Consider the following 25,738-nt stretch of genomic DNA (forward strand, 5'->3'; position numbering starts at 1 on the left):
AGGCCGGGCTCAGCCCAGCCGGGAGGAGAGTGCGAGCGGGCGGACCCAGGCCCCCCCTTGGCCCAGCCGCGCTCACCGTCCGCCTCGGCCCGCACCAGCAGCGACATCCCCTTGAGCCGCTCCACGTAGGTAGTGGAGACGTGCCCGGTGCCGCGGTCGTCCCATTGCCGGTCCTCGTTGAGCGTGTACACCTTCACCCGCCGCCGGGTGTCCGACATGGCGCGGCGCGGCCCGGGCCCCGCTCCGCTCCGGCCCGGGGCGCGCGGACGGGAGCGGGCGGCTCAGGGGCGGCGCGGGGCCCGCAGCGCGCCACTTCCCATGGCTCCCTGTCGCTGAAAGGGGAACGCACGGCACCCGGCCCGGCCCGGCCCCTGGCTCTCCCGGCTCGGCTCAGCGCGGCCGCCTCCGCAGCTACCCCCGCGCGGCCGCCATCTTGTAACCTGACTCCGCCAGCCTTTCTCTTCCTCTCAGCGCCAGCCACGGGCTGCACTAGCAGGGGCTACGGCGGCCGCGAGGCGCCGCCCGGCTTCGCCGGGGACGGGCGCGAATGGGAGGCGGGGCGAAGGGAGGGAGGGAGGGAGGGGGCGGGGCGGCACGGCGGGGAGCGGTGACGTAACACCCCCTCCCCACCCCTACACGGCGACACCTCCCCCAACCCCCGCGCGGCATGACGGGAAGGGGCTCGTCAGACAGAGGTCTACCCTCACTCCGTCATTATTGCTTTTGTACCACGCTTTCCACCCTCGTCCCGTAGACAGTTAATACAAGTGTGCAAAATGCACCATCATTTCTGAGGTCGCGAATTGATGCTGCCTATGTGAGACCCAAGCTCCTCTTTGGTAGTCTCACTCACTTTTGGGCTTGCCCCCAGCATTTCCTTCTTACTAGACTTGCCTCCAAATAAAGAAATGCTTCCCAGAGAAAGTGCTTTCAGCCCCTGCTGCAGAAACCAGCTGGTATGTGCTTGGGATAGTGGCTTTGCCTAGGGGTCAGGCACCTACCAGTGGCTTGTCCCCCCCACTCATCCTGTACTGGAGCAGGTACCCCACCTGGGGCAGCCTCCAAGCTTGCATCAGCAGCTCCAAATTCCAACCTTCTGGTGGCTACCACCTACACCAGGCTGCTAGCAAGGAGCTGCTCCGTTCATCCTGACCTTTGCTCTGACCTCTAGCTATGCTCACCTACCCCAGCTGTGTTTTAGTTTGGTGCCAAAGCTGCATCCCATGTCTACCAGCTCTAATTCATCTCCCAAGAAGTGGTTCCTGCCTAATCCACCAGCCATTTCCTGCCAGGTCACAGAGTTCAGTTTTTAATCACTTGAATTTAACTGCTTTTGAGAGGAGCCCAATTGAAAAGGCCTGGGTATAAATGGCAAGAGACAGTCTTAAGGCATTTAGAAGTTGAGAGGAAAGGTAACTGGCTATTTGATGTTTCAAATTTATTAGCACCTTCATAGGAGCCAGAAGTGCTTCACAGTTGCATTAAGCTAACTGGACTGAGCTAAAGTACTGTGAAAATCAGCCCCCTTTTTAGTCCATCTGAACATAGACTCTGCAAAGAGAGAGGTAGCAATGATTCCCTTTCCCTCCTTTATAACGCCTTCCCCTGTGGAGAAGTGCAGACGTACTGCTAACATTTGGTACTTTCAGAAAGAAATTAACAGGGAACTTTGTTAATACATTTCATAGCGTAGGCATAACCTAGCAAATATATTGATAAACTTCCACATGAAAGTACTACCTTAGTACATAAAACAGGAGGTTTTTAATGACATTGCAGATATGACCAGGCTCCCTAAAGACCAAGTATACAGACCATGCTGTATGGAGGAGTTTAGCTGGTAAGTTAGCACGTTTCAGGGCAAATTCTCATTTCTGTGCTAGCTTAAAGAGCTGTGGTGGGTACTGGGCATGTACCTAAGGACAGAAAATGTGTGAAAGTACAGAGAAATTGCCATCTTCTCCCAGGCTGAGGAATGAACTCATTGCTGCTAAGGCAGGCCTGAGGGTGTTCAAGGCCATAAAAGAATGGACTTTTAAAGGGAATTCCACACTAATGTTAAGTTCCTATTAAGTTCCTCCCAAAAAAACTGTCCTCCCTCTTTAAAGGTTCTAGATGGTGCTCCACAGCAAAGAAAATAAATTGGAAGGATGTTTCTTAAAAATGTGCCATATCCTGTGATCTTTATTCTATCAAAAATCTCAAATTCAATGAGAATTTTGTTGAAGTAAGGTTTGCAGGATTTCCCCCCACAGGCTTTTATAGAGCCAGAACTTTAATGGGGTGGAGATAGCTAAATGTAAAACATGATGCAAAAACAAGGTTTACTGAAATGAGAACAAGCCTCTGAAGAAAAAAAAAAGGGGGGGGGGGTGAATCATTCCCTATTATTGCCCCTGCTGTCAGTAGACAACTTTTTCAAGGCAAACAGAACATTAAGGATTATTAAGAAGGAAATTGTAAACAAAATGGAAAGTATCATTATGCCCCTTTCTAATCCATGGTGCCTCCACACCTCAAGTAAGTTCTTCAGCTGCCAGACTGCCCCAAATTTTAGTCACCTACAATGCTTCTACACTAGTATAAAGATTTTGGTATAGTGGATTCAAAACAGTGAGACAGACTGACAGGGCTCATAAGGATTTATTACACTGAACTTACTTGGACTACAGAAAACTTGTTATTGTTGTTAACCTTCCTTTTTCCTTCCATTTGTTCTGTACACCCAGATACTGCATTGTTCTGATTATTAGTTTGTAGGAGAAAAGACTATTTTTACCTTAATTTTATGTTCATGTAGCGCTAGTACAATTAGGGCTTCAATCCTTTAGGTACCATTTATTTTTCCTCAATACATTAAAAATCTTTCACTATATACCTCTCAGGTAAGCAGTTTAAATGAACTTTCTTGATTGCAAACTGTTAAAGAGTAAGCATCAGGCTACTGTTTTCAATAGAGCAACTGAAAAGTACTATCTATACCAAAGCTGTGCAAAATGATTTCTAATGAGGAAGTATGATATGACTTGAGGTAAAAATCGCACTGCTAATGTAGATTAAGAGAGCCAAGACTACGTTATAAAGTAGACCAGTTAAAACTAAGTTAAAATTAGTCCTACCTTGAGATAGAATAATAGATGCACAGGTTCCTTGTCAAAAAGAGTGATATTAGAGGGCCGGACAAATCCTGGGTTGGCATCCAAAACAGTCTGCTAAATACAAATATCTCACTACAAAAATTAACAATCGAGATTGCGTGTCCTTGAAATACCAAAGAATTTTATTTCCAAAAAAATGTTTGCAGCTTGAAACGCACATATTCGTGCTATTCTTCTCTCTCGCCCCAACCCCATAGTTGTTTAATAGCATTTTAAAGAGAATTCTCCATTTCCCTCAGTTCATCCTACTGAAACAAACAAACTACAGTTTCATATTGAATAAACTGAAATTTTGCTTAGTCTTGTCTGGAAATTTCAGGCTTCTGAAATGAGCAAAATGGACTTTTTCCCTTTAAACTATTTTTAAATATTACTGTGTCATAATAGGAACGTTAGCTATTGCCATAATTGAGGTTGAAAGTCAATTTATATTGCAATCCTTTTCCACTTTGCCAGGTGCTTATAAAACTTTGGCAAATACTTCCAAGGCTGAAATTTTCAAGAGCAGCCTTAACCTAGATATAATTTTTCATTTCTATGAAAGGTTAGAACAAAACTGCATCCGTAGTTTGACATGGAAAGCATTTTCTATACCTATTTGGATAAATAATTTCACATCTAGTACTAGTTTGTGAAACCTCACCCCATCAAGCCAGACTCTTCAAAAGACTGGTTTATTTTAAGCCTCCATCTTGTAATGAACTGAGTCCTATCAAACTGCTAGCAGAGACTGCACAGCTGTCTTGCCCACATGTTGCTTATTAGAAAACTGAGCCTTAAAAGGTCAAGCCAAGTCTGAATACTATAAACTGTATATTAATGCATGATGCAAGAAAACTATCCAGTTCACATTCAATACTCTATTTATTAAGTGAAAAATATGATACAAACAGAGACCATTTTTAGGTTTCTCAGCTTTCATAAACTCTCAGAAAACAGGGCAGGAAGGGACCTTAAAAGGTAATCTAGTCCAGCTCCTAAACCGTGCCTGGTATTTTTAAATTATTCATAAAAAACCTCAATAATAGGGAGGTTTTAGAATCTATATAATCTATTCTCGTACTTAACTTTCCATATAGCTAGAAAGATTGTCTTAATATCAAATCTAAATCTCTGTTTCTGTCAGTTAATCCCATTACTTCTTGTAATTTAAGCCCTTTCTTCACTGGATATGGAAAACAGTTTATGGTAGTCCCTGTTACGTTATTGTCTCTATTATTGGACACATCATTTTTAGAACACTTTTATTTTTGAGAACTTGGAAGTGTTTTACTCATTTCAATTAAATTAAACCTCAACACCCTTGGAAGCAGGCAGATGGTTCCATTTGTAAAAATGGGGAACCCATTACAACTTAGATAAGAAGCATGGTAAAGATTAATTAAATAATGTTTTTAATGGATTTTGAACATGAAATAGTCTCAAAAGTCAGAAAATACACATGTATAATATTTTTTTTATACAGCTTACCAAAAGGATATTTTCAAGGTGATATATGTACTAAACTCACAAAAGGAAGTTAAATTCTAGTGTCCTGTCCAGTATTCTGCTGCCGTTTTCTTCTTTTCCTTCAGATCTTTCATAGTCACAGTCTCTCCAGGTTATTTTCCACCTTTGCATTCTCAATGAAACCCTCACTGTTCATGAACAGCACATTAAGAGGAGCTTTCCCCTTAGTTTACTTTCCTACCATCTGTGCCAATAGTTACCCTAGATACATTCAACTGCCTGTGCACTGTTGTGTTACCTGCCCAGCAGATGTCATGGTCATCCTCTATAGGTACCAGGTCCTATGATCCGAATATTTTGGATAGCTGTTTGAAAAAAGCCTTCTTTTGATTTGGTATTTTAGAGCTGACACCTACTGTGACCTCACAAGTTTGGTTCTCCCTTTTAACCTTGACCCAGAGACTTGTACCCTTCTGCACAATAAATGTATGCATCTCTTGCATATATAACACACTACTCTTTTTCCCACCCTACACTGGTTGGGCAGTAAGCCATAGTGTCCTGGGCCTGCCTAGCACAGTTAAGTTGCTAATGCAAGATAAATTAACTTTTCACCTTTGGTGGAAGGTGACTTAGTTCTAAAGTTGTGAGCATGCATGATTGAGCCTCTGTTTGGGCAGGAAGGCCATGAGGTAAAGCAAGCACCTACTTTTTGAGTGACATCCAAGGGCCATGTGCATGATTGAGCGCTGAGAGAAAGGGGAATGAATGATGTGTGCATGGGCAAATGACTAGATGTCTGAATGATTGGCAGGTGCCAATCATACTGGGTATAAAATGGGCCGATCTGGAGGATCAGGGTGGGTGGGTGTGGTTTGCAGGTGTTTACAGTTGAGTGTGGCTGGAGGGCCTTGGAAGCCAAAGGCCATTGCAGCTTGGTGCATGACTGCAGTGGACATGTGATTGGCGGCTGTTACAGCAGAGGAGAGAGTGAGTGAATGCAGAGTGGGTGAGGGCCAGGGCAACCAAGATCTCACCTTTGCTCTCTGTGGTGAGAGCCTGGAGTGCGAGTGTGGGGGACCAATTTCATCTGTATGCTGCATGGTTCAGAGCAAGTGTTTGGGTTTGTGTGGAGAGAGAGAGCTTGGAGTGGCTAATCTCTGTGGGTGGCTTGTGTCAGCAGGTGAGTGTGGTGGTCAGAGTGTAATTGCTCTTGTGCCCTCTCTGATATATATGTATGTACATATATAGTGCTGCTGTATTGCTCTACTGTAGTTATTGTTATAGCCTCATTGATATTGATTGTTGTTGTACACTGATTATTGATTGCTGGTATTGTTGAATACAACTAATCCTTACCCCTCCTCCCTGTGCCATCATTTCATAGAATCATAGAAGTAGGGTCGGAAGGGACCTTGTAGACCTTCAAGTCCGACCCCCTGCCTGGGCAGGAGAGAAACTGGGCTCAAGTGACCCCAGCCATGTAGGCATCGAGCCGCTTCTTAAAGACCCCCAGAGTAGGAGCCAGCACCATTTCCCTTGGAAGTTGGTTCCAGATCCTAGCCGCCCTAACTGTGAAGTAGTTCCTACAGATGTCTAATCTGAACCTACTCTCCAACAACTTGTGGCCATTATTTCTTGTTATCCCGGGGGGCGCTAGGGGAAACAAGGTCTCCCCCAAACCCTTCTGGTCCCCCCTAATGAGTTTATAGACGGTCACAAGGTCCCCCCTCAGCCTTCTCTTGTGAAGGCTGAACAGGTTCAGGTCCTGTAGCCTCTCATTGTAGGGTCTGCCCTGCTGTCCCCGGATCGTGCGGGTGGCCCTCCTCTGGACCCTCTCAATGTTGTCCACATCCCTCTTGAAGTGGGGCACCCAGAACTGGACACAGTATTCCAGCTGTGGCCTGACCAGTATCACGTAGAGGGGAAGGACCACCTCCTTGGCCCTACTTGAGATACATGATAGGGTCCGGTTAGCCCTGCCGACCGTGACCTTGCATTGTCGGCCCATGTTCATCTTGGAGTTGATGACTCCAAGATCCCTTTTTGCCTCTGTGCTCTCAAGAAGGGAGTTTCTCATCTTATAAGTGTGTTATCGGTTACTACTGCCCAAGTGCAGCACCCTGCACTTGTCCGTATTGAAACGCATCCTGTTTTTGTCAGCCCACCCTTGCAACCTATCCAGGTCTTTCTGCAGTCTTTCCTTCCCTACTCGCGTGCCCACCTCACCCCAGATTTTGGTATCATCAGCAAATTTGAACAGGTTGCTTTTCACCCCATCATCCAAATCGCTGATAAAGAAATTGAACAGTGCGGGCCCAAGGACCGAGCCCTGGGGGACTCCGCTGCCCACTTCCCCCCAGGTCGAATATGACCCATCCACCACCACCCTCTGAGTATGACCCTTCAACCAATTCCCAATCCATCTGACCGTGTAGGCATTGATGCCACAGTTGCCTAGCTTTTTAACGAGGATGGGGTGAGAGACAGTGTCAAAGGCCTTTCTGAAGTCCAGAAAGACTACATCCACGGCGACACCTGCATCCAATGCTTTTGTGACCTGATCCTAAAAGGCAATCAGGTTGGTCTGACATGACCTGCCCTTAATGAAATCGTGCTGGTTGCCCCTCAGCATCACCCCTGATACCAGCCCATCACAGATGTGCTCCTTGATGATCTTCTTAAAGAGTTTCCCCAGGATTGAGGTAAGACTGATGGGCCTATAGTTGCCCGGGTCCTCCCTCCTCCCTTTCTTAAAGATGGGGACCACATTGGCTATCTTTCAATCATCTGGCACCTGGCCCGAGCACCACAAGCACTCGTAAAGCCGTGCCAAGGGCCCTGCAATAACCCCTGCTAGCTCCCTCAACACCCTGGGGCGGAGAGCATCTGGACCTACTGACTTGAACACGTCCAGCCCCTCCAGAAGCGCTCTAACCCGGTCCTCCTCAACCTTAGGTCTTGGGGCGTTCCCCTCGAGTCCATCTTGAATCACAGTGGGGGAGTCCCGGTCCCTGCCCAAGAAAACAGAGGTGAAAAATTTGTTAAAGATTTGATTCTGTCCACTTGATTAATTTAAAGCACCAGGTAGTCGGGCTACAGACTTACACCTGGTGGGAGATAAGCTGCCCGCCACCTTCATTAACTGGTGGTTGCAGTAATTAGTGCAATTAGATGATTGGTGATCCCACTGTTTAACACATTACTAAACAAGTTATATTCATCCATGGTAATACTCCAGTCATGTGAACTGTTCCACCAAATATTAGTTGTCTCAGTTAAATGACAGTTATGATTGTACAAGGCTTTCTGATCATGCCTCTTTTTCCCCACACTTCTTGCAATAGCCTATGAATGGCTTAGATGTCTAGCCTGTTCTGCTAATTTTCCTTTGAGAACACTGTTAAAGCTCCCTTTAGTGCTGCTTCTTTCTTGGCCTTTACCAAAAATCACTCTGCTCTCTACTTACCTTTGAGCTTTTGTCTCCATTCCTGTGAGCATAATTTAAAACAATAGGGGGCAGCCTTTTTGGCAGGCATGTCACAAATTAGGCACAAACACATCCTGTGTGCCACTCCCCCTTCCCTGTCCGATCAGCTGCTTTGCTTTCTGACCTGTGCTCCTTGCCTGATCTTTTGATCTGCTTTCTATTTCCTGCCCAATCTACTCCTCTGTTTTTTGCAACCTGTCCTATCTGCCACTGGGTTGCCTGTCCCCTCCCCAGTCTGTTGTGTGCCACACTGGCTGCCTGGGCCACAGATTGGCCACCCCTGGTTTAAAGCCATCCTCATTCAGCTAGTAAGCCTGTATGTGATGAGTCTTCCCCCATTTTGTCAGGTGGACCTCAGCTCAGCTCAGCAGGTCATCTTCCTAAAACACCTTTCCATGGTCAAAGAAAGCAAAGCCCTGCTGGCACCATAATCTACAGCAGGCATATACAGCTCTCCAGAATGCATCTGATCCTGCTTGGTCCTTTATCTTTGATTGGAAGCATATATATTCCTTTCACCCTTCTGCCCAATGCCCTGTAATCACTTTGGACTGCTCAGTCTCCCTGGCAGAACTGTTGGAGCCTATGTGGAAAAGCAGTATTGGGTAGTAGTCAGAAACATAAACACGTCATCAACTCTTCTGTAACACCTTGGATTCAGATTCCTGGCAGGTAGCAGACCTCCAGAGATGACGTCTAGCCAGATGAACGCTCCTGTTCCCCTCAGAAAGGACTTGCCCATCACTACCACCCTTTGCTTCCTCATGGTGCCAGTGATCTTGATCCTCTCAACCTTTGGATACATGCTTTGGCCTTATGTCTACCAATGGTGTAGGTTCCTTCTCTTCTGATGCCAGGGCTTAATACCTGTTCTTCACTTGGACAGACTGGTGTTCAGAATTGGGGCCTCTATTGCCAGGGGTGATGTGCTGCCTGATTCTACTCTCCTGAGCATCCAGATCTTCTTTGTTCTCTAATGCCTTTTTTGGTTGGAGGTGTCTGTGCATTGTGTCAATGAATTACTTGCATTCATGCATGTTTCTCAGCCTAGCTACCTCCTCCTGCAGTTCTCTTCCTAGAATCCTACAGGTACCGAAGGCACTTCTCATATTGCAAGCACTCCCTCCACCTTGATGTTTTGGCAGGGTCATGCAGGCTGAATCCCCTATGAAGCCAGACCAGGACCTGGGTAGAAACCTAGGATGTCAGTACCTCCCCCAGTCTCCTCGTGACAGAGCCTGCAGTCAGAGAAAGAACTGGCAGTGGACTTGGAGTTGCAATATCTACAGCTATCGCATTGATTTTTCTTCTCTTGCTGCTAGTCCCTAGAAACATCTTCTCCCCACCATACTTACTGGTGTTCAGCAATCTCACAGTGAAGGGGCGCGTCTATACGTGCAATTAATGCAAAGCAATAGACTCCAGAGCTTAGGAGAATTCTTCCATACTCCCAACAAACTGTCCTGAATTTCCTTTCTTCAGGTGTTGCATCAAGACAGTTTTCTATTTCGTAACAGCACCAGAAGCCAATAAAAATGCAAGACATTATGAAATTCCTTTTCATTGTAGCTTCTATCTTCCCATGTGAAGGGTCAATTTTCTTCAACAAGGAATTACCCATGCTATTTTTGCAACAGATGCCATTGTTGCATCAGCATTTGAAATTGTGAAGAGATTAGGGGTGAACCGATAAGACATTTTTTTGGGCTGATACCAATGGCTGATTTTTAATGAGCCATACTGGCTGATACCGATTGGATTACCGATATGCAGCCTGGCAGCTTGGAAAGCAGCATCCAGCTGGTAAATCTGTTGGGGGGGGGGCATGGTGGGGGCAGATTGAGGCCCTCACAGTGAGGGAGGGAGTGGGGCTGGGGCAGAGGCAGGCGCTGCCCAGCTGGGGCGAGCCACAAGATGGAGCTGTGAGTGGCCCATCCTGGGGGCGCAGAGGTAGCAGCTCCTGCCACTACGCATACCCACCAGGGGAGGCATGGGGGGTGTGTGCACCCAGATCTGTGCATGGGGCATGCATTGGGCTCTTCCTGGTAGGGGGCTGGGTTGGGCTGCACTCAGGGTGAGGGGCAGCAGCACTGGAAGGGGGTATTACAGGAGGGGCTGCAGCCACTCAAATTTGCCGTAGCCTCCTAACCCCCCTTCCCAGTGCCGCCGCCGCTGCCCGCTCCAACACCCCCACTGGAAACAGCCAGGTGCTGCCCCAGCCAATGGCAGCCTGCTCTTGCCCTGTGCACAAAGCCAAGGGCACATGCCTCCCTTCGCTCCCCCAGGGGTGCATGTAGCAGAGAGCCACCCTCCCGCATCCTGCCCTGCCCAGGCAGCCCCAGCCCCAGCCCTACTCCCACTCCCTCCTTCACCACAGAGGCCTCTGTCTGCTCCTCCCCTCCCCTCCCCTCCCCCCTTTTCTCCTCTCTTCCCCAACAGACTTACCACTGGACCTGGCTGCTCTCCATGCTGCCAGGCTGCGTTCCTGGCTGCTTGCATGCTACGCTGCAGGTGCACGTATGCACACAGCATTTATCAGCCACATCAGCCAAAAAAAAGCCAATTGCCGATAAAAGTCATTTTTCCTTATATCAGTGCCGATCTGATATGGGACCGGCTGATGTATCTGTGCACCTCTAGAAGAGATAAATACTTTAGTTCTAAGACTTCAAAGAATTTCAGTTTGTCAGCCATGTTTCCCATTTCTCAACTGTTTTCCAAATGGAGTGCAAGTAGATAGCAATGGTTTCTAATGTGGAATGGAGAGAACTGTCCTCGAGTCTAGTTTGCTCATCCTCTCTCGCCAGAAATCTAGTTCCTCCCTATGATTTCAGACACTTTTTGGTGTGAGCGGTAAAACAGCTTAAGTTAATGCCCTAAAAGCCCTTCTCCAGAGGAACTTGTGTAATAAAGTGAGGATCATGAGCCTTCCTTTTCTATTTTCTGATTCTTACTGGTTTTGTTAGAGGGCAGGGTTTTCCACAAAACAAATTTCTTGCATTTCACCTGAATTTTATATCCTGAGGTTAGATTGGAATTCACATCTTGGCACTTCCCATCTGATGCGTGGAACCATCCATGTTGTTTTACAGGAAAGAGTTGGTTACAAAACCAACCCAGCTCCTTATCAAGTAGCTTATAAACATAGGGATAGAGCTGTAGCTTTTACTTTTTGACATGTCCCCAGCCATGGGACTTCAGTGGACACCAACAACCTGTTTATTGTCTAGTCAAAATTCACACCAGTTAATCTTCTGTATTGTATAAGAAATGTTATACTCTTTTTCAGACCATTCCCATACCCAAGATTTAATTCCAATCTTTAGTACTAACTTTGGAATTAATACCGCAATTTAATTCATTTTTTACATCAGCTTGTATCTTATCTTTTGTGTATGCATGTATATGTGCACGTGCACATACACCATTGCAGCAACTTTTTTAAGGTCCTTGTCTACCTAGCTGACCATACTGAAATTATAATTGTTTGCATTTCCATATGCATTTAAGGATTTTAAGTCACTTTACAAATGTACTGCTTTTTATTAACAAAATATTTGTGAGGTGAGAAATATTTTACAATTGGATAAGGTGATGCATGGGCAGTTAGTGACTTGCCTCAATTCTTACCAAGTAATGGTAAAAGAAATAAAGGAGGCTATGTTGCTTACCACTATTTAGCATAAGAATAAAAAATTCACGAAGACATTTCTTCTTCCAAGATTTAAACATTAGGAACTTGAGACTGTCCCTCCCCCAAGATCTCTGTTAACATCATACTTACATACTGAAATCTGTAAAATAATGGTTAGGAACTGTCACTATGTTGCCAGCCTCTCTCAACCTCCTTGAGGCAGGGAATAATGCTGGCAGCTGGCTTTGCCTCCGTTTCTTCAGAAGCTTCCCCCAGTCTGTGTCCATGGTTTATAAACGCAGTCCTACAACCAGATGACTATGAAAATTCAACCCACCTACTAGGGTGGCAGAGACCCAAGTCACAGACCCCAAACAAACATGACATGAAAGGAAACTATCCCAACTAGGCTGTTTTCAAGCTCCCTGCCCTGGTCAGCTATTCACCTCGAGTCTGGGCTCAGCTTTCAAACCCTACCCTTTTCTTAAGATTATGTACCACCTATTATAACATGGCTTAGACATTATCATGGGCTAAATAATTCAAAACTGGGCCTGCCTGGCTACAACTCTTGTATGGCAGTGTTGCTGTCTGTATTTTGGCAAGTGGAATACAATAATGGTATTTGTTGCTATAATAAAGTCTAATCCCAGTAGGAAAGTGTCTACAAGAGAGGGTGGTTGCAGGGAGGCTTACAGTACCTAAAATAGCAAAGTGGGGCACAGGGTTCTCCTGTGTTTGACACCTGACTTGTTTAGGTGTTTGCAGGGGGAAGAAGAGAATTTGTTTTAAACAGAGAAAGCAGAAAGTTCCTTTAGGAGTGTTTGAGAGAGCACAGAAGCCCCAATGAGGGCTGGAGTGCTGCTCCAGAAGCCAGGAGAGCTGTTTAGGGCAGGGGTGGGCAAAATATGGCTCGTGGCACTAGCAGGTCCAAGCAAGGCCCCACCTGCAAGCTGGGCCTGTGGGTGGCAGCTCTGGTCTCTGCTGGCGTGGCTGCCCTACCCACCCAAACTGGCACCATGCAGCAGCCTGGGAGATGGAGTCCAACCCTGCAGTGCTGGGCAAGCAGGGCTTCTTCTGTCCAGCATCCCATGGCGTCAGCAGAGGCTGAAGCTCTGCCTTCCTGCCCAGTACCATACGGCAGGCGAGGTGGGTGGAGGGGGGGAACTGAGCCCCCTGGCCCCTTATCCCCCCAGTCAGTGTCTGTACAGCGGGTGGAGGCATTCCCTGCAGCCTGGCTTTGCAGGGCTGCATGTGCCAAAGGCATGCCCCGGCACAGTGCAGCTTGTTCCCGACTGCTGGTGTCAGCCAAGCCCGGCAGTGTGGAGGATGGGGGTGGGGGGCAGGGGAGAGCGGAAATAAGATGCTACAGCCCCAGGGGGCTCATGCTTCCACAGCTGCCTTGGTGCTAGCCTTAGCTTAGCTACGGGGAGCTCGTGTGTGTGTGTGTGTGTGAAAACAGCCCTCAACAGCTCATCACAACTCATTAAGTGGCCTTCAGCCCAGATAATTGCCCATGCCGATCTAGGGACTGGCACACACCTGAAGAATTGAGAGGAACTCCTAGACTGATCGACAGCTATGCCTCTCATGTTGCCTGGAAACAGGATTGTTAAGAGCCATTTCTTTTTTCCTTTGCTTTTCTTTCACTCTAATGGTATTGTCTTCTGCTGATTGGAGGAGCAAGACTCATACTCAGTATCAGGGCCTTGCTAAAAACCATCTGAGGTCACCACCAGAGATCAAGAGTTATCGAAGTCCCCAGAGGAGTGGGAGAGAAAGTGACCCTTTGCTTAGCCCAGGGTAGGCCAGAGGGTAGGGGAAATATGTAGCTGCAAGGTGCAGGAACACCACTCAGTGAAAAGTCTGGAAGGGAAATTCAAATCTGCTCACTTCCACACTTCTCATTGGCTGAGCACACAGGAAGACAGATTTCCTCTTTCCTAAACCCTCCTCAAGACATGAAACTTAGCCACTCAATCACTGTATAAAGTCCACAGCTTATTTCCTTTGCTAATGCTACAATGATAACCTACATGAGGTCAACACTATGGTGACTCAGGCTGCTTGTCTACATCAACAGGAAACGGTTACAAACAGTTTTCAAAATGAACAAATTAGTGATTTGTCACCTTGTGAAGAATGGTGATCAAGACCACCATCTACTTAAGAAGATAATACGTAACATAACGAGGTTACATACAAGAATGACTCAATGCTATCTTAATTTCCTGGAACTCAAGCCAGCTAACCAAAAAAATCAATATTCTGAAAACAAGTATTAGACTGGTGCTGTGCAGTTTCAATGAAAAGTGGTGTATGAACGAATCATGCTTACAGCACTGGTGAAGCTGGTAAGACCTTTAATTTTCCTTGTCAAGTAGACACACACACATTGGCAATGCTAATGCAATAGGACTGAATACTGCTTTTAATGAAATGTGGTTTTGGCAATTGGAAACATGGAACTTCTCAAAGCAAAAGGTGTAATCAAATATTAAACCTACTGAGTCTACTTGAATTCAAGGGTTGGTTAGAAAAACTACAGGTATTTTTTGTAGTTTTATATTTTGCACAGATAGTTCCATTTAAATCACTTTATAATATAAAACCAGGGAATGAAGACCCTAGTCCAGCAAAAATCTTAAGATCTTACATTCTTGACCTATCCAGCTCTTTAGCACCTATGACCCTTTATACCTTGAGGAAATCTCTGAAACCTAATGTGACTGTTTTAGCATATGAAACAACATTAATTTTCTGACTGCAATTTATTTATTGGTTATGTTTATATATTTATATAGCTTTCAGAAGCCACATTTGCAGCTATGGTATCATCCTACTAAGGAGTCTTGACAGTTTCTGGTGATAAATGAGCTGGCTCAGAGATCAAGATATCAAACTTCAAAGGATCTAGATAAATGAAAATTCCTACTGGATTATTCAGAGTAAGATCAACTTGGTTTTACTGAAGGACAAGTTCCAAAATATAAAGGTGATCTGAAAACAATTAAAAAAGATGGAAAGTATACAACTAATAACATTCAGAAAAAAAATCGATATTATCAAAATTCTTGTTCTTAACTGAGGTTATGAAAATGGACTTTGAATGTCAGTGAACTAACGCACCTTGCTAAAGGAACTGAATTGATTACTTTTGTCTATGTAGAACGTCAACAAAAAGAGGGAAATTTCAAGAATTCCCCCCCTTAGATAGATCAGCCTTGCACGCACCTTGCTCTGAAAGATGCATCCACTTTAACAAGTGCCACTAAGAGAACCAGGCAGACAAGGCTCTTTGGGTGAATCTGATATCTTTTATTAGAGCAACTTAAACAGTTGGAAAACAATTATTAAGCAAGCTTTCGGGTTCAAAAACCCTTCGTCAGGCTAAGGAAGTTTCAGCAGTTGGTGTGTGCTCTTCCTAGATGGAATGAAAAGTAAAGAAGCCAGAGGCTGGTCTGGTATACATACAACCTACACCCCTGTAACTAAGAGAACCAAGCATTGCCAAAAAGGTAAATACTCGATAGCTCCTGAGCACTTGCCAGGAATCCAAAGTGCAAAGAACATCAGTGGCCCTAGATTTATAATGCACTCACCAGTGGCAAATTGTGAAGCAGCTGTTCTGAGAAGAACTTCAGGTTATGGAAAAGCCTATCAGCAACACAGTCCAGCAGTTCTTTATATTTCTCAAAATCGAAGTTGCATGTTTTGACTGAAATGCTTGGATTAGATTGAGACAGTGACAGTTGAAATTGCTGTACTTAAACCACAGATAGACAAGAGAAATGGTAAAGAACAGGAAGTAGTTTTTAGATACTACCAAGGAATTGAAGGAGCAACTGCAGCTTCCGAGGGTTCCTATTCTCATTAAAGAATTTTATCACACCAAATGATGGGCATGACTCATGAAAAAAAAAACCCTCAGTCTGTCACCTGAAAGGTATCTGACTTCAAAACTTCAGTTGGTTATACTTATGGAAGAAATCAGCTTGTTATCCAAGACAACTTCAACATTTTTTGTATGATTATTTCTTATACTGAACAAATCACACAAATATGTTATTTTCCTTATTTCATAAATATAAATGCTGATGTACTAAGACTGTTTATCACGTTGATCAATATTACTCTCCCCGATCCTCCTCCACCTCATCTGTATCCATCTGTTGTTAATCGTTTCATAGTTAGTTGTTAATTATTTCATAGTTGTGATACACCACCAAATGAACATGACCCACCAATGCAATGCTGTAGCTGGCAAAGCTAATCAAGCCTGGCATGTATCTACTGAAGCAGCTTAAGCAAGGCTAAGGATGTCAGCCTCCCACTCTGCTCAGCCTTGATGAGACTGCGGCTGGAGTACTGTATCCAGTTCTAGGCGCCGCACTTCAGGAAGGATGTGGAGAAGCTCAAGAGAGTCCAAAGGAGGGACACATGCATGATTAGAGGCCTAGACGCCAGGTCATACGGGGAGAGACTGAAAAACTTGGGCCTGTTCAGTTTGGAGAAAAGAAGACTCAGAGGGGACTTGGTGGCAGCCTACAAGTATATTAGGGATGTACGTCAGGGCCTAGGGGAGCATCTATTCACCAAGGCTCCCCAGTGGAGGACTAGAAATGATGAGCACAAACCGATTGAAGATCACTTCAGACTAGACATAAGGAAAAACTTCTTTACAGGTTGAGTTCTGAGGTTTTGGAACAGGCTCCCTCCAGAGGTGGTACAGTCACCCACCCTGGTGATATTCAAAAAGCATCTGGACACTCACCTTGCTGGGGTCATCTGACCCCAGCAGTCTTTCCTGCCCAAGTACAAGGGGGTTGACTCGATGATCTGTAAAGTTCCTTCCATCTGAAACCACGAAAACTAGTTAAATTTATGCATTTTGGGGTAGAAAATGACTTTTTGATGGTCACAAAAGTATCAAGCCTATTACTACTAAGAAAAAAATAACCCAAAATAGAACTCTTCACAATGCACATATACATTTTAGCTGTTACCACCCAGAAAGTCATTGTGGACATTTTACAAAAACCATCAGCTCAGTGTTTAGCAACAGCTGAACACACAAACAAAATATTAGGAATTATTAATAAAGGAAAAGTAAACAAAACAGAAAGCATCATTATACCCCTTTATAAAATCTATGCTGTGTCCACACCTTGTGGTGTTTTGGGCCCACCATCATAAGAGATGATATAGATCTAGAAAAGGTACAGAGAATGGCAATAAGGATGATCATGGCACGAAGGGGCTTCTAGACAGGGGACAAAATAGGGTAGGACTTTTCATCTTAGGAGAGATGCTTGAGGGAGGACATGACAGAGGTCTACACCATATTAAATAGAGCAGAGAAAGTAAACAGGGGTTTAGCATTTACCTGACTCTCCTTAGCCATTTGGAGGGAAAAGTCAGAGAATATGTTCTGAACAGAGACAGGAGGACATGAAACTATTAGGTAGTTGCTTTAAAACGATCAAAGGGAAATTTTATTTCACATAACATGCAATTAACTTGTGGAGCTCATTGCTACAATATATTGTGGAGGCCTGATACTTTAGCTCAGTTCAAAAGGGAATTGTAAAAATTAAAAAAGGAAAGGCCCATCAGTAAATACTGAACATGGAAGACAGAGATGCAACCTCCAAATCAGAACTTCCTAAACCTCTGTTACAAGCTGCTGTGGGATAGAAGCAGGTGGTAGAAAATTCAGGACATGTCCTTTTCACCTCAGAATCTACACTCTACCACTGAAAGAGGAAGGATCCCAGGCCAGATGGAGCTGTGGTCTGATCCAGTAAATGGAAGCTCTTATGGAAATAACCCCCCCCCAAAGTCTCAACAACTCTATATTCTAAATATCAACATGAGGCGGGTCTTCTGAATTATGCCTCCATACTTTCATAGAAACCTGTTTTTACTCCTATTACTTTAGAAGACCAAATTCAGTTATTTGAAAAAGGTTGGTTCATTTTGGCTCGAGAATCATCAGTTGTTACCTAAGCTCCAAAAGTAAATTCTCTCACACTGGTGGTACTGTGCTAGCAGAAAGAATCTGACTTTCATGTCATAATTTGAGTTTGCATGTCTGGCAAGTAGAAAAAAAAAACACACACACATATATATACAGATACACAAGTTTCACTTTTAAATGTGACCAAACTTGATATAGAAGTAATTGAACCAGCTATGAAATATTACAATGCCAGCATCTTTTCTTGGACCATGCCCGCATATTCAGGCAGAATTAAGTGACTAACCTTAGACTAAAATTTCATTTAAAAAGTTCTATCTACTCAAATTATCTGATCATCCCGCTTCAAAAGTGAATACAGGCATCCCGCATCTTACACAGGGGTTATGTTCTAAAGGCAGCACATAAAGGTGAAAATTGTGTATAGTGAAATCGCATATTACCATGCCAGTGGTGACTGCCTCTGCCTCCAAAACCTCCCGCTGCCGGCGCGAAGCCGTGCATAGAGCTGTGCAGCTGGCGGCAGTGCAGGGTGGTGGTGGGGATGGCTGCGTACCGCCTGGCCACCACCACACCTGGCGGCTGGCCACACAGCTCCAGGCACGGCTCCATGGCAGCGGTGAGAGGTTTTGGAGGCAGAGGCAGTCACCGCTGGCAGCGTGGTGGCGGCTGGGCCTCCAGGTAAGCGGCAGCGCCGCGTGCAGACTCAAGCCCCGCCCCCCCTCCCCACCTGCGTATAGTTGAATTCGTGCAAGTTAAATGTGTGTAAGATGCAGGATGCCTGTACATAAAACCAGGATTTGATTTACGTCAGATAGCAAGCAACACCAAAACTGAAGTTACGAGGCAATGATGTGCCTCAAAAACCAAAAGAGAGATGCATTATTTAAAAACAGGCCTGTCTCCTGGCCTTCTCGTCCACTATTAAAGGAAAAAGAGAAATATTTTCTGTGCTTATGAAAAATAACCTGTATTCTGAGAAGAAGGTGGTGCAGAGGAGAGAGTTCCCAAAGGTAGTCCCATAAGAAGGTAAAACATCTTCTGTTCAGCTTTTGATTGAGAGAAAATGTGAAATGAGCCTGTGATACCCAAATAACATTACTTGTTTTCTGTGACCTAAAATGTATTCACCTGCAATAACACAAGTGTAATGCAGGAAGTTTAAAAAAGATTTTCATTAGAAATACCAGAATAGGGTAGAAAGCAGACTATCAGGGTAAGATTTACAATTCAGTTTTACACTGTGAAATCAAAAGAAAAACGACTCAAAATGCAGTAGTGCCAGTCAATGCTTTCTTAATATTTACTCAGAGTGAAGTAGCAAAATAATTGTTGCTGTACATTCACATTTCACCTTTTCCAAACACCAGTGTTTATTTTACATGAAGAGGTAAATACTTCCCTATATACTGTTTCACTTCTTTTCTTTGGCAGCTTTAGAACCCATTTGCTTTTTAATAAAGAACTTGGTTTTCTCTTCTTAAATAAGATTTTCCAACTTCAGATTGGTCATGAGAAGTATCTTAATTGTGAAAGTCTCCACACATGAATTTAGAAAAACGCTTCATCTTCTAAGTGTTTTTAAAACATCCTTTTGACTCTAAGAGATGTGATGAGATCACTGTGTACATAATCTAACAACATTTTTAGAAACATGATTTTTGAAAATACTCCAGGTGTGCTCAACCTTTGGCCCACAAGCCAAATGGGCCAATGGAGTCATCACATCTGGACCATGGGGTTCTGCATGGGCTGGGAAATTTGGTGGTGGGGGAGCAGTAGCCATTCATACAGCCACCCTCCCCACAGCCAAATTCTCAAACCCCAAGCCTTGCACACCCAGTAGGAGCTGGGCCATGCCCCCTTTCTCCCACGATGCCAGGCCATACCCCCCATTCCCATCACAGGGCTAAATTAAGCTACCCCCCACCCCACAGGGCCAAGTTGCCCCCACCCCCTTCATGTGGCCATATGGTGGCTGCCGCACTGTGCTGGCCCTGGGTGCTAGACTGGACCCCGCCTTTGGCCTGTGGTTGGACCAGGCACTGATCATCTGGCCCTCCAGGGAAAAGGGTTGAGCATCACTAGTTTAGTCAATTAAAAAGATTCTATTGCAATGTCCTAACATTCCTAACTTCTTATTTATTCTGGGTTTATGAGCATTTATGGTATTCTCATTTTAAATACCACAAATGACGGTATTTATAGTTGAAATAGTGATTCATGAAACAGAGATTAGTGTTACTCATGCTGAATAAGATACTTTCACATTTCCTGCAGATTTTTTCCTAATGTCTTTCATCTTGGTGTTGTGTACTATAGCTGCATTTTGACTCAGAATTATATTTCGGTAGCCATGGTGTAAAACTAAGTGTCACGTTTCAAAAACCAAAGGTTTAGGAGTTCATTTTTCCCTTTGTACAGGACTGTCAAAATGGAGGGCTTCTTACTTTTAACTTTCCAAATTACACTGGAATACTTTTTAAGAATTAAATTGCCTATTTTAAAGACCTACATAGACCTGCTCTCCAGCCAATGCAACAGATGGTTCTTTGATTCTCATTACTGCTGTTCTGGAACTTAGACAATATTGTGAAGCTTTACATTACTTCTGAAATTGGATGCCTCCTCTTTGTAAACATTAGCTGATTTACTATCATCTATAGAGTCTAACGTAGGGGTGGGCAATTATTTTGGGCACAGGGCTGCTTACTGAGTTTTGGCAAGCCATTGAGGGCCACATGACAGGCATCCCAGGGCAGATAAATATCACTTTTCTAAATTTTTTAGGGACCCTGCAGGCTGGATAGAATGGCCTGGTGGGCCGCATCCGGCCCCCGGGCCGCATTCTGCCCACCCTGGTCTAACGCACTACTTTATGTGAAGCAGAATTCTTTTAATTAATTACTGTGATGTTTTCCTGGAAAAAAAGAAAAGGTGTCTTTAAAACACCATGTTTTTTACAGAATCAACTGTAAAAAAAAAAAAAAAGTCAACCTCCAATTTCCTAAAAATGCATTTGAATGGAATTTATTTTTGCATTTTTTAAAGATAAGCATGTAGGTCCTCTGATCTAGAGTTAGATTCTAAGCCAATGACAATATTGCAAGTTTTTACTGCTACTTAATTTTCTTATTTGCCAATGTCTGCATGATTTCTCCACATTTTATAGCCACTCATTTTACTATTCTGTTGACTTGTGAAAATATACACATGATGTTTTTTCTGCAAATGGTTAAAATTAAACCTAGCGTACAGCCAAATACATGTTAAAACGCTAAAAGTATTGTTTAAAAGTTTTAGAATTAACTTTTAAAAAAGCAGCAATCTTTACAACAATGCTTTAAGAATAGGCTTTATAATTCCTCTGTGGCAGTTCAAGTAAACTTTAAAAAACAATAAGTCTTTTTTTGAAAGTTCAGATATATTGAACTATTTAGAATACCCAGAACTGTTATTTTTACTTTTCGATTTTACATAGTTTATAACTGTACCACAGTGAACGTAACTTTTTTGTTGGAACCATAACATGGGAAAAAGAAATAGACAACTACTCTGAATGGTTAAATATCAAATGGCATCAAATGGCATTTTTACAAAACTAAAATATTACTGTACAATGTACAAACCTGTGGGGGAGACAAGGTTTTCATTCACATAACAGGTGAATATTTTTCAGAGAAGAACAGTATATTGAAATATCCATAACTGTTTCAACACTTTACTAGTCATTAGGATGATGAGCTAGAGGACTGTGGACTTGTACCACTCATTACAATACTGTTTCTGTCAGTTAGGGTTTTCACCACAGGTGCCGCTGGGGACTGAAGTACTTTGTGGGAAAGTCTCATTCTGCCATCACTTGGATCACGTCCAAAATATTTCACCTGTTAAGAAGAATTGAAACAGATTTTAGACTGTGGCAAGATTATATTAAATTTCAGTGTAAGAATTAATTGACATTAAAGAAATATATGGTTGAATATGAAAAGACAAGCACAATTATGTATATTTTGTTTAAACACATTGATTTGGTGCTTGTTTCTTCTCCCACTGAAAACCACGTACTTCAAGGATGCTGCATCAGGACTTTCACAAGGATAGACAGCTTTCAAATAGGGTAAATTACAGTCTTTCCTATTAGATAACTACCACATTTACTCAGATATAAGATGAGTTCCCTCCTCTCCCCCAGTCTGCATGGGGAAAAAAGCTCCTTATCTTACAACTGCATATAAGAAAGCTTCTTTAGCTGCACTGTCTATCCTTAAACTGCTGCCAAAAGCAGCACATATTTAGTAATGGAAATCAACTACAAAGGTGATTAAAATGTAGCCAATACCGAGCTTGACTATAAAAAACACAGGGTCCATCTTGGAAACACATACTGATCCTTTTTTTTTGCCAACTCAGTTCCAAATTCTATTGACTGAGTAGAGCTCCACTGTTCAAGTCTGTGTAATGGGAACCTACAAGAGGGCTAGGTTAGTGCAGCCCACCTGAATACGATATATAATAGTGCGCATTACACTCAGTCCCCCTCAGTGCTGAGCTTTTCCAAGTCATGGTGAGCCACTACATCCAATACATTCAACTTTCTGTTCACTCCCACAGCTGAGTTGTGCCTTTCTTTCCCATTTCCAATTATTCCTATTTCTTCACCCATATTATATATCTGTCAAACATCAAACAGGGTCCCAAACAGTTCACCCATAATCCCTGCTTTCCTCTCTCTCTGCCTGGTGCAGATTATTAGTGTGGCCCCATCCTCCATGAGGTGAAGCCAGACAAAGCTGCCTTGCACCTTGTCTGCATATAACTTTTTGGAGGATCCCAGGACTCACAACAAGAACGTTCAGTTTCAGTCATGAATGGGGCTAATTAACACATGAATCCTTTGTGTAGGGCATGTACTGGAAGTACAGGTTTCCCTCACTTTATGCTGTACATGTGTTCCTGGAAAATAGCACACAACTCAAATTCACATAAAGGGAACCCACAGTTTACAATGTAACCAATAGGGATACGTTCCAAGACCCCAACTGTACTGACCCCCAGGCCCATTTCTAACCACTTTTACAAGACAATTTTGGTTAAGACAGTACACACAAGCACAGGGCACTATCACAATGGGGATGGCAACTACAGAAACACGTGTCACAGACAACGAGCGAGGAGCACAGATCTGCACAGGAGACTATATTTTGGTGCGCATCACTCCCACAATGCACTGCATGAAGCAGCTGACTGCAGGCTTCCATCACACCAATCGCACAAGAGTGAATTTACCTCGCATATAACCAATTTTTGGTATAAAAAGGGTCATCGCATAAGAGCAAATTCACATGTACATAGCCTGCATAAAGCGAGGGGAACCTGAACTGTGCTGAGCTATGGGGTCTACATGGCCTGAAATGCTGTTGACTCTGCTGGGGCCCAGCCCAAGGAACTATATGGTAAATATACGCCTTTTGGCTTTGGACTAATATTATGCACAGTTTGTATTCTATACAAAGAGGTACAAAAGCTTTGCTTAAAAGTATGTTTGTGATGTACCTGTGCTACAACTTGCATCAGTTAATTCATCCTTTAGTGTTTTAAAATTTGCTCCTCATGTTTATGTGCTCAGGGGGAGCACTGTCTGACAAAAGGGGGAGGAGGAAGGGTCTACAGGGGGAAGCTGTTGGAGGGGCAGAGGGCAAGGGGGCAACCTAATCCCCCCAGGTTTATTTTCCCTGCTGTAGCAGTGGAAAGGGGGCAAATCCAAGGTAAACTGCCAAGAATTAGATTCTATACCTTGAAAATTATAACAAATATATACATTTTCAATATATGGAATCTATTTATGGGGAGGGGGTGTTCTCATAAATCAGGGCCATCTTATATTTGAGGAAATATGGTATATTCTTTCTCCAAACAAAACAAGGATGACATGCAAATTACATCATACAAGAAAAGTGTTATACTTTATAACAAGTGTTATACTTTCAGCTACTGAGAAAAAATATACACCAGTAGTTTGTGAACACTTTCGAGGTAATACGTATGTAAATAAATAAATAAATACCTTAATTTCCTGTCCAACCTGTAATCCTAGAGCACTGGGATGGTTAATCTAGGATACAATATTTTAAAAATTAAAATTCTCTCTCAAACTCAGAAAAGAATACAAATTAGTAAGACTAACAGCTCATGCTTAAAAAACAATTCCTACCTAATATAAAATTAGTAAGGCACATACTGTTCAATTAGGATGAAGTATTTACAATGTTCAAAATAAACTGGATTCAGCCAGTGTGTCTTACAACAAGCTAATGGGTAAACAGCAGAAGTTAACTACCACAAAACCAGAAGCTTTGGAGGCAATATTTTTTCAGCCAGTCCCAGTGGAGCTCTAGATCAGAATAAGATGTGAGAATTTTGCCCTAAATATGGAAATACCCTGCTAGTATATTAGGGATATTCAACATGGCACAAAACTATCTTCTTTCTCAAAACATTGCCTCCCTTCTGGCTGGTTTTTGATGATGGAATACAGCAATGTTCAATAAATAAGCATCTAGACAGTTCAGAGCAGGGTCAAAATGTAAGCAAATTTTTTTTTCCATGACAACAAATACAGGAAGTATGTTTCTCTGCCAGGTGGGACTGGTGACTGATACTGACCTACTATCCACTGACCCCAAGCTTATTAATTGGGAAGAAAACTACTTCTCTGTCATATACAGTACCTGTAATTTACCTAATTTAAACGTTACACAGCTATGTTTTCCTATATTTAATTGTAATATATTCACCTTTATATAATGTAAAATTCTTTAAATTTAATTTATGACATTGTTTTTGTTAAAACTCCTTTGCCAATCTAGCTTCACTTCTATAATACTGATATGCATCTTTTCCTGAATGACTGACCCACGTCTCATTTGTTCTTTTTTTCCCATTACCTTGTTTTTCATTTCCCTTATATCACATCCTCTAGCTACTCATTCCAAGTCTTTTTTCTTCCACCCCCAGTCTCCAATCACTTGCTTCTAACTTCTCAGTAATCACTGCTTCACTTGCCCACTCTTTCCAGTCACATCTGGGCTTGGAAAGGTTACCAGGGCCACTGAAGGAGTGCTAAAACCAGCAGGCCAAAGGCCAGTTTGAAAGATGGGGAAGGTGATTTACTAGCTACGGAAAATATGTGGAGAGATTGTCTTCTTGCCTATTGCATGCCTGTACTCAAAGGTGAGTGTGTTGTGATGCTCTCGCATGCTTTCCAAAGACTGTAGCGAGTGCCTTGTTTTCTTCTGATTAGCTGCTAGCTAACTTCTCAAACCATTCCTTCTTCACATACAAGTGCTCTCTACTTTTTAGCTTGCTAGAAGAAAGAGCACTATAAGTGCTCCTCAACCAGATTTCTGGCTGCTGCACTAAGGGTGATTTGACTGTACTACTTCCATATTCAAGCCCTTCTCAAATCCTCTTTCCAGTGCTTGCCTCTGTCCCTAATCTGAGCTGTCAGCCAACAGTAGAGTGAAACTGATCTGATCCCTGATCCTGTTATATTTGCATACAATGCTTTCAGCAGCAGCAGCAGCAGCTGCTGCAAAAAGTGACAAGCTTTGTTTAACTTTTACTATGATGTACCTAGCAAGATCTTCAAGCTAGCTATGGAAGTACTGGAATTGGCTGCCTGGTAATGTAAACATGATAGTAAATTAATTTCCACCAACTTCATATCTGGAAAGATCTCAGATTCCAGAAGAAACAAAACTTTTTTCAATTGAACAATTACATTCCAAATAAGCTAGTAATTTTCTGGATAAGTACTCTTTTTTCATCAAGGGTGAAAAATCTTCTTTGAAGAGACTTGGATCACACACCATATGAACACCCCCTCCCCACCCTAAATCAGTCTTCCAAAAGTGGGGTACATGTCTTGGGTGGGGAGGCTGATTTCTGCAATGGAATTGAAGCACAGCAATGCTGAAATAGTTGATGGAGCTGTCCTCCTTTCCCAGCTGCAGGGAGAGGCAGTA

At 43.4% G+C, this 25,738-nt stretch overlaps 2 protein-coding genes and 1 long non-coding RNA gene across 4 annotated transcripts in view; 1 reads left to right on the forward strand and 2 right to left on the reverse strand.

Moving 5' to 3' along the window:
• PPP4R3B (protein phosphatase 4 regulatory subunit 3B) overlaps nt 1-480 on the reverse strand; it is a 43,353-nt gene extending 42,873 nt beyond the window's left edge. Inside the window, exon 1 of one of the 2 annotated variants that reach the window (XM_019500714.2) lies at nt 77-480. In XM_019500714.2, coding sequence (XP_019356259.1) covers nt 77-218 — 142 coding nt within the window. In that variant the 5' untranslated portion in view covers nt 219-480. The remainder of the gene's footprint in view (nt 1-76) is intronic. The other variant, XM_006272485.4, reaches the window with a different exon arrangement.
• The window catches only part of LOC109286462 (uncharacterized), a 39,468-nt gene that overhangs the window by 237 nt on the left and 13,493 nt on the right, over nt 1-25,738 (forward strand). The window lies entirely within an intron of this gene.
• PNPT1 (polyribonucleotide nucleotidyltransferase 1) overlaps nt 18,991-25,738 on the reverse strand; it is a 56,629-nt gene continuing 49,881 nt past the window's right edge. Inside the window, exons 27-28 of the mRNA XM_006272488.4 lie at nt 23,779-23,826; nt 18,991-21,598 (exon numbers count right to left, since the gene is read on the reverse strand). Coding sequence (XP_006272550.2) covers nt 21,443-21,598; nt 23,779-23,826 — 204 coding nt within the window. The 3' untranslated portion in view covers nt 18,991-21,442. The remainder of the gene's footprint in view (nt 21,599-23,778; nt 23,827-25,738) is intronic.

This window comes from Alligator mississippiensis, chromosome 1, assembly GCF_030867095.1.
Source record: "Alligator mississippiensis isolate rAllMis1 chromosome 1, rAllMis1, whole genome shotgun sequence".
In the NCBI taxonomy this organism is placed as follows: domain Eukaryota; kingdom Metazoa; phylum Chordata; order Crocodylia; family Alligatoridae; genus Alligator; species Alligator mississippiensis.